At 55.3% G+C, this 12,798-nt stretch overlaps 1 protein-coding gene across 1 annotated transcript in view; it reads right to left on the bottom strand.

Annotated features, from left to right (window-relative positions):
• Positions 1 to 8,179: 8,179 nt before the first annotated feature.
• Positions 8,180 to 12,798, bottom strand: part of SSH1 (slingshot protein phosphatase 1) — a 34,094-nt gene continuing 29,475 nt past the window's right edge. The window contains exon 15 of the mRNA XM_066562304.1: positions 8,180 to 12,609. Coding sequence (XP_066418401.1) covers positions 11,338 to 12,609 — 1,272 coding nt within the window. The 3' untranslated portion in view covers positions 8,180 to 11,337. The remainder of the gene's footprint in view (positions 12,610 to 12,798) is intronic.

The raw sequence follows: 12,798 nt of genomic DNA, 5'->3' as shown, positions 1-12,798 counted from the left end.
ATCTCTGGACTGATTGTAGTGACAAACCCTCCCCACTTCACTTTCTCTGAGTGGAATTAGATTTACTCTCAGCATTAATTTCCTTTCTCTGCCTTGATGCCTCCATGAGTGTGGGCACAGAGCAAGTGCCAGGGGCAGCTTTATGAAACTACTCCCAATCCTGGTTTTTAGGAGACATTTCCATGATCATCAACTGTTGAGCAGCTGCCAAGATGAAATTGTCCTCAGAGGCACCACAAAAGGGCTCTGGATAATGGAAAATCGATTCTGTGTCTGGCTGGGAGGATGTGCTGTGCCCAGGGAAGTGTTCCCCAGCTCCTGCAAGGGGTTTGGCTGGAGAGACAGGGAGAGCAAAATCCCTTTGGACCGGCCTTATTCAATCCTTGGCCAGAAAGGGGAGCTGTAGAATTAGGGAATGAAGATAAGGAGAGCAAAACGTTCCATCAGATGCTTTGAAACAACAGCCAGGAAGGGAGAAGTGTCTGAGTGTGGCAACAAGGAAAGAGGAAATCACGGATTAAAGGACAGGGTTGGGAGCTACCACCCCTGAGCTTTATTGCCAGCTCTGTGTGACGTGGAACCATCACTGTGCTACTTCCAGACCCCAGAACTGGGGTCATTCACAACCCCCTCCCCAAAGGGCAATAAAATCCACTGTGGTGAATCAGGGCCTGTCTGACATCGCTCCTGAGCCACGGGAAAGGCTGGAGGATGCTGGAGATGGATAAGGAATGAGTGAACATTAGGCCAGGATGTGCATTAATAATTAATGCTATTGTTATTAATGATTTACAATAGATTTCATCCAGCACATCTATTACTGCATCTCCCCACTCTCACACCTTTGTGCAGCAATATCGGTGTCAGACACATCCCTCCCAACTCAGCTGGAAGAAAGGCATCAAAAAATGAGCTTTTACAGCAAAAAGAAACCTCTAATTTCAAGCTAATCTATTTCCCCATGTATCATTAGAGAGGATTGTGAAATATATTTTCATTTCTTTTCTATTTCTGCAGTGAAAAGGAGGTAGGTCCCAATACCTAATTAAAATGTTGGGCCACCAATAAACCCAAAGCAATTGCTTGCAACAGATGGGATTTCCTTTGTTGATGTCTCCGGATGATTAACGAGGAGGAGAGAGACAAGAAAGCAGAACTGAAAAAAAAAAAAAAGAGAGGAAAAAAAAAAAAGAAAAAAAAAGAAAAAAAGCAAAAAGCAAGCTGTATTTTATTTACAACATGAATATGTTAGGATTGACAATTCCTATCATCCTGAACAGCAGGAAAAAATCAGGGAAGAAGCCAGGGCTGGGTGTTGGGTTCCTGAGCACTGATCACAGAGCCTCACTATTCAAGCACTTTGGAATTCTTTTGCCATCTCCTTCTGTTTCTCTCTCTGCTGTCTAGGATCAGGTTGGACCAAAGGTGCTGGAAAAATCAGAGATATAAGAAAGGAAACACATAAGGGTAAATCCAGGTGAGGTGTTTGAGATTTGGGAAGATCAATGTTTAACCCAGTTTTTAAAACCCCAACAGGCTGCCATGGATAGAGCAAAATGGGAGCTGTTCCTGCTCCAGTGGAAGGTGTCCCTGCCCATGCAGGGGGAGGAACGAGAGGAGCTTTGAGGTCCCTCCCAACCAGAGCAATTCCGTGAGTCTGTGGTTTTTTATTGCAACATTTCCACAGTTCAGCACTGAAATATTGTCTCAACCCTTCCTCCCTGTTTCTTCTGGACAGCAAGGAGGTAAAAATGTGTCAGGAGGGATTGGGCTGCAGCTGGTATTGCCGTGGGGAGGGAGCTGATTCCTTGTATCCCTTCTCACCCCTTCTTCTGCCAGACCTATTCCATCCACCTGCTCCTTCATCCCGGGGAGGATGAGCTGATCAAACACCCCAGTGCCCGGTGTGGCTGCGGGGAAGCTCCAGCTCAGCTGTGCCGGTGACACCAGAGAGCCTCCACCTCAAGGGGTGTGGAGATCCACACAGACACCACCACTCTGCTCCATGCTCTGAGCCTGGCGATGCTTGCACTGACAAACATCTCCCACCTCCATCTCCTTACATCCTGCAGTGTGTCCTCAGCTGCTTCCTGAGGCACAGGAGCTGTTTGTCATCCCTGCAGGGCTTTTGTCATCCCTGACACGCACAAACTGTGCCACGTTCTCGCTCCGACTCTGTCGTGACCATAACACATCACACCTATTTTTTAAGCAAACTCAGTTCAAAGCCACCACAGATTTCCTGTGCCTTAAAACACTTATTTTCCCTTATAAGGAAATGCACAATTGCAGATTGTCACTGAACAGAGGATGGGAGTTAAGCAGCGTGGGTCGGGTGGCTCCTTGCAGGATGCAAACTCTCACACAAACACTCATTTCTATCCTTCCTATTTTTGCAGAACTGCTGTTTTACCAGGAAAATTTCAACAGAGTTCACTTCTCCATATTTTTTTTCAGTGAAAGGGTTTCCAAGTTGATGTCATTCTCCTGAATGGCTTATTCAGTGAAGTCACGGTGCAGGTGAAAAAGAACTTAGAGAAAATAATGCTGCTTTTTTATAGCTAAAATAAAATTACAATGGCTCACCCAGTGCCTGGAGAGATAGAGGCAAATAATCCCACATGGCAGTGGGAGGATGCACCCTACGGACACTGCTGCACTGTAGCTGCTGTGAGAAGCAGTAAATTGTACTTATTCCTACACAGCACAGGAGTCTGACAAAACAAATCTTTCCCCAAAACACTTTCACTGCACAAAGGACTTTGAACCAACACCTGATTCCCATCCTGCCTCCTTAGGAGACTCCGTGTGCCCTGAGCACATCCCGTCTGTCACCCGGCTGTTCCCGGCAGCTATTTCCCACCCACGGCAATGCTCCCACCTCCCCTGGAACTGCCACCTCCAGGACCCCCCAGCCCCACGGCAGAGCTGGGACCCCTCACTCCTCACCTTTTTTGGGCGCTGGTGCTGCTGCCGTCCCCTCCGACGCCTTGGGCTTTTCGAAGGTTTTCTTGGCATCGGCAACTTTAAGCACATTCTCATCCTCCTGACTCTGCCTCCCCTTCCGCTCCGGCTCCTCCGAGCCCCCTCCTCCCGCAGTCCTGCCTCCAGGGAGCAGCTCCGTGCCCGCCGCTGCCCGCTGCTCCCTGCCAGCCTTGGCCTCATCGCCGAGGGGCTCCAGCAGCGCCTCCGTCAGCGCCACAGCCTTGCTCATACTCAGAGCCAGGCACTCCTTGCTGTGGGTCCTGACAGGGGGGGCCGGGGGGGTTCTTTTCGGGATGTAGGAATCGAGTTCATCGGCTTCACCTCCGAGCTGCTCCCTGCTGTCCGGGAGCTGGCTGCTGCTCTGTCTTGAAAGCTTCCCGGTGTCTCTGGCCACCGAGGGATGATAATTTGTGACCGCAGGGACCATTCTCTCGAGGCTCTTCACTACCTGCTGCTCTGGCTCGGGCTTCCTGGCTGGATCCTCCTCACCGGCCTGGCCGTTCTGACACAGCTCAAGTGTTCCATCGGGCTGGGGGGCGAAGCTCCGTGCCTGCCTCAGGCTGTCCCTGCTGCTGTCCCTGGGGATGTAGGAGACAGGTGTGCCTGCGTCCTGCTTGCTTTGCAGGATGTAATCCATGAGCTCGAAGCTGTCGGACCTGACGGGCACGGTCGGCTTGTTCCCCTCCGAGGGGCCCTTGGGGCTCAGTTTGGTCGCTTGCCTGCCCTCCACGCTGCTTTCCGAGTCCGAGCGGCTCATCTGCCTCCTCAGGACTCTTTCCAAGGAGTTGAGCCTGCTGAGGCTTGGGCTCGCCACCTTCCCATCCCCTGCATACCCCTCCTGAATCAAGGGTAGCGTGTCCTCTGCCTCTTCCCATTCCTCCTCAGGTTCTGTTTCTGCCTCCTGGATGAGGCGCCGGTACTCGCTCTCCTCCAGCCTGTAGACCACTGGCCTCACCGTCCTGCCCGTGCCCACCCGCCTGGGCACCACCTCCAGCTCGTACACCTTTGGAGGGGCTTCTCCCTCCCGCCCTCTCCGGCACCCTTTGGACACGGGATGTTCTTCCAGGCATAGCTCCCCTGCCGGCCCCCGCTGCCCTCTCTGCCCGCTGCTGCTCATCTCTGACCTCTTGGCAAGGCCTGCGGTGTCACTGCGGAGGTCAGGGCGGTCCCCCCGCTCCCGGCTGTGTCCCAGGCCCTCCTGGCTGAGCTGCAGCAGTGGATAATCCTCACAGGTGCCTGCAGAGTCTCCCCGGGAAGCTGGGCAGTCTCTCCCCCTCGCCTTACTTGTGTCATCCCGTAAATATCCACGGTACTGCCAGGTGGAGGCTTCCATGGCCGGGAGATCTGTCACTATAATTCCTGGTTCCAAATGCTTTGGGACTGGCCAGCCAAGATTTTTCCCACCTTGGGTCTCGGCGGGCTTTCAGCACCGCCTCCTCCTCGCTCTGCTCTGGGAGACGGCGGCACTTGGAAGCGTCGGAGCCTGGGTCATGTGAACCGGCGTTCCTTGGCCTCATGGCCAGCGGAGAGGAACATCCCATTGGCACGACGGATCCCGTGCTCTGCCACTCCTGACACCACACCCAGCACAGCTGATCCCTACCCAAACACATCCCACCTGGATAACTGGAAAAATCCCCTCCAGCTGCTAATTTGCTGGTCCATGGCACTTCACAGTCAGGACTTGCTTCCCATCTGCATCCTTCTCCAGGGATTCTCCTCTTTCCCCAGCCTACTCCAGCAACAGCTCCCCACAGTCCTGTGCAGCAATCCTGGCTTGCCTCCAATTTTGCAGCTTCCAGAGGGATTTTCTGCCAGGCTGTCTGGGCAGAATCACCTCTGCCAGCTCCTTGTGGGTTCCACGGAGAGAAGGGAACCCATATCCGTTCCCCTGGCACTGTTCCCTCCTCCCTGCCCTGCGCCGTGGGACGCGGAGCGGCTCCCCCAGTGCTCCTTCCTTGGAAGCAGCACTCAGCCTTGGGCTGCGTCCCAGAGCTTGAGGGAGAGATGCTGCCTGCACAGAGCGCGTGGGGCAGAGCCGGAGAGCTGGAATGATCTGTGGGAATACGTTATGGAAAAGGGAATTGCTGTGACAGAGACCGGCTGCCCGAGATAAACACGGGAGCCCGACAGCAGCCTGAGACACAACTTTCCCTGTAGAAACTCCAAAACACAACTTATCAAAAATCCCTACTAATGCATTGGGCACTTCTCTAAATAACCCTCTGAGCAGAACGTTGCTCCCTTTGGACACCCCTCCGGATGGCAGTGGAGCCGGGGAGCTGGAGGGCTCTAATCCATTTGTACACAGCTGGGATGCCTGGCATTGCAGTGAGCCGCAGCTCCCAGCTCAGCTCCCAGCCCAGCCGCTGCCCTGTGCTTTGCCTTTTATGGTTCCCCGAGCTGGGAAGCATCCTGAGGCAGGATGCAGGAAAACACCTAGATCATCCCAAAAGAGGTGCCTGCACAGGCACCTCTGCATTGTTGGGGCTGAGTTACCCCAGTGTCACCTAAAGAGTTGGCAAACAGAGCCTGGTCCCAGCCCAAAGGCATCCCCTGTTATTCCATGAGGAAAATCCTGCAGGGCCTCATCAAGAGACCTCAAGGACCGAGACAACTCTGAGCACCACAGACACACAGCAGCTGCATGGGTGACACCTGGACCACGGTCACGATGACACTGCCTCATCCTGTGTCCCATGCCAGGAGTGAGTCCCAGCCACTGTTGAGGGGAAGGAGCGAGGGATGAGGGTTATTCCAGCCCTTATCGGCCTGGAGGCAGCCAGGCCACTCGCTGGGACTGTTCTTTATCAGTGCACATTGCAGAGCTGCTCTGCTCAGACAAAACCCCGTTTGTTTCCACTGGAAGTCTTAAATCCCCGCCGAGGCTGCCCAGAGCAAACACAACCAGCTCCCAGTGGGATCAGGGCTGGTGGCCGGGCTCCTGCTGCTCCTGCCAACAGCAACAGGAACACCTGGCAGCAGCAGTCCTGACAGGTAGAGAAATGCTGAGCAAGGTGTGCTGGCAGGTGCAGGAGTGAGGAAATTCACAGCCAAGTCACCTCTCCCATGGGATGAACTCACTCAACATTTGCACTGTGACCCGATCAGTAATTCTGGGTGTTCCCCTCAAGCCCTCGTGACAAAACCAAATTCCTTCTATACTTCTCACAAACCCTCACGATTTGGGGATATTGTGGTGGTGTGGGCTTGTCCTGTGTGGGGACTGCAGAGCCCAGGGTTGGTGTGGAAGGGACACAACCATGTCCTGGGACCTGCCCTGGGTGCTGTGTCCCATGTTCCAGGGAGCTGCTCAGAACTCTGACACAGCACCAACGTGGTTCTGCTCCTGAACCCTCTGCATAAAAGGAAATGGCAGCTGCTGCAGCATTGCTGCTGTCCTGTCCTTCAAACAGAGGGAGGAAGAGACTTTTAGGGAATACACACTGAGGCGGGAGCAAACCTGACTGGCAGCACAGCTTGGCCTGTGACCGCTGCAGGAACCAGCTCCTCTGGCCTTGGCAGCACGGACTTGCAGCTTCTGCTTAGAAAAATATTTACATTTCCACCTTTCCAGGGGCCAGAGTGGCTGCTCAGCCACAGCCAAGCAGGAATGGATGCAGAGGCATCATCCTGGGGCTGCAGGCAGCTGGAGAACCACTGCCAGAGAGCAGCTTCTCCTGTGCCAGAGTGGAAATGCAGCCACAGCCACCTGGAGTCCTTACTGCAGCTTCTCTGTGTGCTGCAATCAGCCTCACCCTCCTGCTAAACCTCATCTTTTCACCCAAAACCACCACTAGAGTACCTGCTCACCACCCCAACTCCACATGGAACTGGGAATGCTGCCAGGGAACCGTCCTCCCATCAGAGGGTCCCTGAGATCAGCTTTGGAGCACCTGCAGCTCCTCCATGGGGGAGAGACCAGGGGCACAGCTGGACCCTGCACCACCCCAGATCCCAGCCAGGAGGGCACCCAGTCCCAGGCTGCCCCTGCCCACGGCAGCTCCAGGCTCAGGCATCTCCTCTGGTCAGCGAGGCTATAAATAAACCCTCCCTGGTCGCCAGAGAGAATTTGTGTTGCTCCAGATGTTGCCTGGTTTTGCCATGGCAACATCACAACAGGATGTAACATTCAGCCGTGAGGAACCGCTCCGAAAAGGACCAATTTCCAATCCTAACAAGAACAAAAAAACAGCCAGGGACTCACCGGCAGCCTGGGCATGTTCCAGCCATTCCACAGTCCCAGCTTGTGGTTCCCCATACCCAACTCACACCCACCTCTGGAGCCAGGAATGGCTCCGTGGGGAGGCTCCATCTTCAGGAAGCTGAGCTGAGCAGGGAGTGATGCCTCTGTCGACCCAGCCAAGGGATGTGTGAGTTTGGGGGCAAACACTGCCCCCAAAACGGTGCTGGCTGAGGGGCAGGCTGTGCTCCAGGATCTCAAACAACAGCAGGAAGCTGCTCTTCACCTGCCCAGGCCGTGCCAGAGCTGCTCCCACACCTGCAGATCCATCCCTCCCCTGGGGATATCCTCGGGTGAAGGAGGCCCAAATGCTCCAAACCCACCCCTGGTGACCCAGGGCAGTGCCCTGGATCGTTTGCAGGTGATTTCCCCAGCCAGGGAGCTGCTGTCCATGCGAGGCCCTGTGGGAGCTCCTGGGCCTGCACACCTGGCACGAGGCTCTGCTGAAGAGAGCAGCACAGGCCTGTGGAATCCCACAGCCCACCTTGCTGTGGCAGCATCAAGGCCTCTCCCAGGTGGGATTTTCCAGGCTCAGCAAGGTGCAGGTGTCACTTTTCCATGTGCCACTGCTCCACAGCTGGCATCCTTTCCAGAAGGTGAGCAGCTTCTCCTGAACCCAGGCTGGGGTCTCTGAAGAAACCAGGTGAGAATGACTGATTTCCATCCTGCTCCTCTGGATCCAGCCTTCAGGAGCACCAGAAAACAGCCAGGACCCAAAAATGAGGGAAGCAGAGCCAGGATAGATGGGCAATGATAACTCAGGGCAGGCAGTGGCTCCGGGGATAGATCCCATTCCCTCCTTTTCTTTCCACCCCTTCAGCATCTGTTCCTTCCCCACCTCCAAACAAAGCTACAAGACTCATTTGTAAAAGGAAAAAAAAAAAAAAAGTTTATTTGTTTTTCCTCACAAGATGAACATAAAATATCCAGGACATTTTTACAAACAAAAGTAAAAAAAAAAAAAAAAAAAGTGCATGATGCATCCCTCCCGCGGGCATACAGTACAAAAATCCTGCAGATTTCCATATAAAATTGGGATAAGAAATACCATGGAATAAAGGAACGTTGTTATGGAGTACAGCAATGCACAGAACAGCTACACATCACTCACCCCCTCCTCAGGGCCTGACCGGGACTGTCCCCACCGCTCGGTGACACGGCCGGGACCAACCCCGCCGGCACGGGAAGGGCTCCGGAGGTCGGGCACTGCTGCCACACGGAGCGACACCACCTGGACCGGGAATAAGGTGCCGGTTTGTGCATTTCAGGATTTCTGGCAGGACGGGACAGGGTTTGGGTCTGCCGAGCAAAGCGTGGTCGGTGATGGGATGTGTCCCTGCACACCCCGCCCGCGTTCCGGCAGCGATGCATAGATAAATGGGAAAAATGGGATAAATGGGAAAAATGGGATAAATGGGGACACCGGGAGCAGCCACTGGCACCGGGGCTGTCACGGAGCCCTTCGGTTCTGCCATGCCCAGAGCAGAGGGAAGCGGCAGCAGGTGAGCAGTGCCGAGCTCGGCGGGGACAGGAGGGCAGGACAGGAGGAGGGACGGCCTCACTGCCATCGGAAACACCAAAAGCACCAAAAACTCCCTAGAGAACAGCAAACAGCAGAGTCCAACAGCTCAGCAGATACACAGTGTTTGTAAACTATGAGTAAGGCACTCCATCGTAAGGACACGTACGACACGTGGGGAGGACAAGCACATCAACCTTGTCATGCAACAAACCCGACGGGACGGGGGAGTTTGGCTACAACCCCCCGGGAATGGCACAGCGGAGCTCCCGGAGCAGCTCCCACCAAGCCGTGTCCGCATCCCGGGCACGCGGGGAGGGAGCCCCGGGCCCGGAGCGAAGCCTGGGGCTGATCCAGCCGGAGCCAGGCGGGAGCAGCAGCGGGGGAAGGCGGCGGGTGCCGAGCTGAGCCCGGAACGCGGCGGGATGGACGCGGCAGAACCCGGCAGGCACTCGAGAAACAGGAAGGAAATCAGATGTTCGCTTGTATCAGTTCACGGAATTTTCCAAACTCATTCAAAACCGTTCCCAGCACCTCCTGCCTCAGCCAGGCAGTGATGGGAAGGGTCGGCAGCACACACAGAACAATAACCTGTGGGCAACCCTGGCGAGCCGGGGGTGACGGTGGAATTGTGCCGGGAGGGGACAGGGAGGTTCCCCAGGTGCTGCTCCGACCCTGCGGCACCCAACAGCCCCAGGCCTCCCGTTTGCCCCTTCCCAAATCTGAATCTAGGTGCAAAGGAGAATGAAGATGATCCAAACACAGGGAATGGATCCGGCCCTGGGCTTGTGGGGTCTCATCCTGCCCTGAGCACGACCCAGCGCAGTCTCAGCCCAAACAAGCAGAGGCTCCTCCAAAACTTCCCTCCCAGAGCAGCTTTTGCTCCACACCAGCACTCCCGGGTGGAGCAAGTGCAAATCAAATTCAGACTCTTTCAGGAGGGACAATTATTCACTGATTGCCTGTCCCTACAATTCCTCACACAAATGAAACATGCAGGATCTTATGCTTAAGGGGAAAAGGGAACTCCAGGCATTTAGGGCAGGAAAATGCACGGCTCCCTTCCTCAAGACACTGGATTTTCAATCAGTACAGTTCAGAGCAGCTGCTGCAGCCTTGCTCTGCCCCACCTCAGAGGGGAGTTGCAAGAAAGCCTTTCCATGGAGATTTTAAAATGTGGGAATACTCACACTCACAGCCAGGGTGAGCAAATCCACCTCTTTGACCCCCCAAATCTACTTCAAAACATCACCCAAAGGCACAAGGCCTCAGATGGGATCAGAGGTTTGGAGCAATTCCACTGCTCACTTCCCAAGCTCTTCCCTCTGGACTCAGCGAGGGCTTACATGGAGCAGCTCTCGACCACGCTGGTTGCCAAAATGATTCAAAGAAAATGTGAATTCCCTATGGAATCCAAGCATCAGCCCTGGCAGGAGGGGGTAACACTGGACTGAGAGCATGGACAGCCCCTGGCTGCCCATCCTTCCTCCAACATTCCTCTCTCAGAGCGTGTCCGTGTTTCCATCCAACTGCTCCCCCCAGCAGGGTTCGTGTGGCTCTCACAGCCCTGTGAGCTCTGGGACAGGCCCAGCCTGGCTGTGGCACCCAAACTCCTGATGCCCACCATAAACAACACCCAGGACTCCTCCAGCAACTGCCTGGCACAGGGACCATCCTACAAAACCAACAGCACAACCACAAAAGACGCTCTGTCACCTGCCGGGGTCCAGGAGAGCCACCCCTGCTCGGCCACCTCACGTCACCCACAGCCCAGTGACAGAGGGTCCCCAGAGCACCCACGACACTGACACAGCTTCACATCACGAGGGTCCACAGGCAACCACTGGCCAGGCTCTGTCAGCACTGGGACAACACCAACCACAACGACAGCAAAACACCCCAAGAACACAACACCTGTGACAGCAACAGCCAGGGTGACATCAGGCCACAGTGTCCCCACAGCTCAGCACTCTGTCACCTCCCAGCAAGGCCTGGGGAAGCCTCTGTGTCCACACTCCTCCAGGCCTTTACAGCTAAAGGAATTCCTTCAAACAACAGCAAGAATTCTGGGAAAAGCCTTTTGGATAAAAGCCCCAAACAATAAACCAGGACAAAAAGCCAGCGAGAACAGAGGTAGTGTGCGTGTCACCATTTTAAGGATTTTCCACAAGTGCCCTGTTTAAACAGAGACTTGTGTTTGTTCTGTAAAAAAAAGTAATGAATAATTATTTTGAGTCTTTGAAACAGAGTATTTCAGCATTTTAGATATAGATAGAGATACAAATATCTATCCATAACCACACACAAATCCACATTATTACACTTGGCAAACAGTACTAGGAAGAGTATCCTGCAGGACAACAGGCAAGTCACACACCAAATCCTCCTCTAAGCCATGCAACACATTTTATTTCCCTTGTGCCCTTCATTGTGACCCATCATGGTTCTTTCCTCCTCTCTTGGAGCACAAAGAGGGGACGAGGAGGTGGCACCAGATGAGCTGCTGCAAGTCAGATGATAAAACAGCACTGGTGTAATGAATAAATGCTGCAAACCCCCAAAATCAGCCCCCTCCTCCCCCTGCAAAGCATCAACTTTTGCCCATCCAAAGCGTGTTCTTCAAGTTCCCAGGCAGAGGCTTCACCCCTGGTTTGGAGGTGCCGTCCGCGCTCCTCGGCGGGGGCTCACAGAGCACAGAGCACTCGCTGGACACGGCCTCCTTGGAGTCTGTGATGGTGGCCACGTCCACGTCACTCGACAAATCCTCGGAGGACAGGTTCAGACACCCCAGCTTGGCGAGGGAGTTGGACCTTTTCAGGGGGGAGGACACGGTGAGGCCGGCCAGGCGCAGCCTGGTCTCGATCTCCTGCGTGCGCTGCTTCACCAGGCCGGGCTTGCCCCGCACGCTGTGGATGCTGTCGCTGCTGGAGCTCCGGGTCAGGTTGGAGCTGCGGGAGGAGGAGGGGGTGTAGCAGATGGTCTTCAGGAAGTCCTTGGTGAAGCTGCTCGTGTGCTCCAGGCGGCAGCCGGCCGGCGTGGAGGTTTTCTGGGAGATCCCCTCCAGGACACGCTTCACCCCCAGCTTCTCCACGTCGTTCTCGGCATCTCCGGGCACCAGTGAGGCCGGTGCCAGGAGAGGCACAAGGCCAGGATGGGCCATCAAGTCCTCACTTTCCTCCACGATGCTGGAGTCCACCCTGCCCAGGGGGCTGTCCCTGAGCAGTGCTGAGGGGTCCGAGGGCAGGCTCTTGAGGCGCTCCAGCTCTTTGGTGTGCTTCCTGACCAACCCTGCTTTCTGCAGCTGGAGCAGCGACTCCTGGTGCTGCATCAAGTAACTGTTGGCGCTCGGCTTTTCCAAGTCTTTGCTGAACAACAGGTACTTCAGGTCCTTGGTAGGTCTGGGGTCCTTTCTGGCCAGAGACTCTTCCCTCACCACCTCTGCGTGAAGGAGGCTCCTGTCACAGTGGGAGTTTCTCCTGGGCAGCAGAGTTTTCTCGGGGGTTTTTGGCGCATCTTTCCCTCTCTCCAAAAGGCCGCAGTGCTGATCCAGGGACCTGCACGTGCCAACCTCCGCAGCCCCGGCTCCTGGTGCCAGAGGGAGCGGAGCCTCGTTATGTTTAGTCCTGCCTGGCTCCTCGGGGGGTGCCCTGCTGGGCAGGTGTTCCATCAGGTGGGAGTGCAGGTGGGACAGCAGGGGGGGCTGGGTGCAGATGGTGCTGCTGCGCCGCGCGGCGCCGGCGCCGAGCCTCTCGCACTGCTCCCCAAAGGGGTCGGGGGCCAACCCCGCTGAGGAGTACATGCAGTCAGTGCAGGACTGGTAGGAAGGCTTCACCTTGCTGAGGATCCCAAACACGGCATCGTGCTGCAGGAGAGAAAACAGGGACAGATCAACGAGCACGGAACAGACACCAGCACAGCCCACAAGGGATGGGACAGCCAAAGAGATCTGGAACAAAGCCCATTTCCACCTCAGGCCCTGCAGCAGGAACTAAAGCCACGTGCTTTCCCAGCAGACAGTGTCTCCAAGGAATACCTACCGTGCCAAGCGAGG

This window comes from Molothrus aeneus, chromosome 18 (assembly GCF_037042795.1).
Source record: "Molothrus aeneus isolate 106 chromosome 18, BPBGC_Maene_1.0, whole genome shotgun sequence".
NCBI classification, from domain to species: Eukaryota; Metazoa; Chordata; class Aves; order Passeriformes; family Icteridae; genus Molothrus; species Molothrus aeneus.
This window is presented reverse-complemented; position numbering and strand designations above follow the sequence as displayed.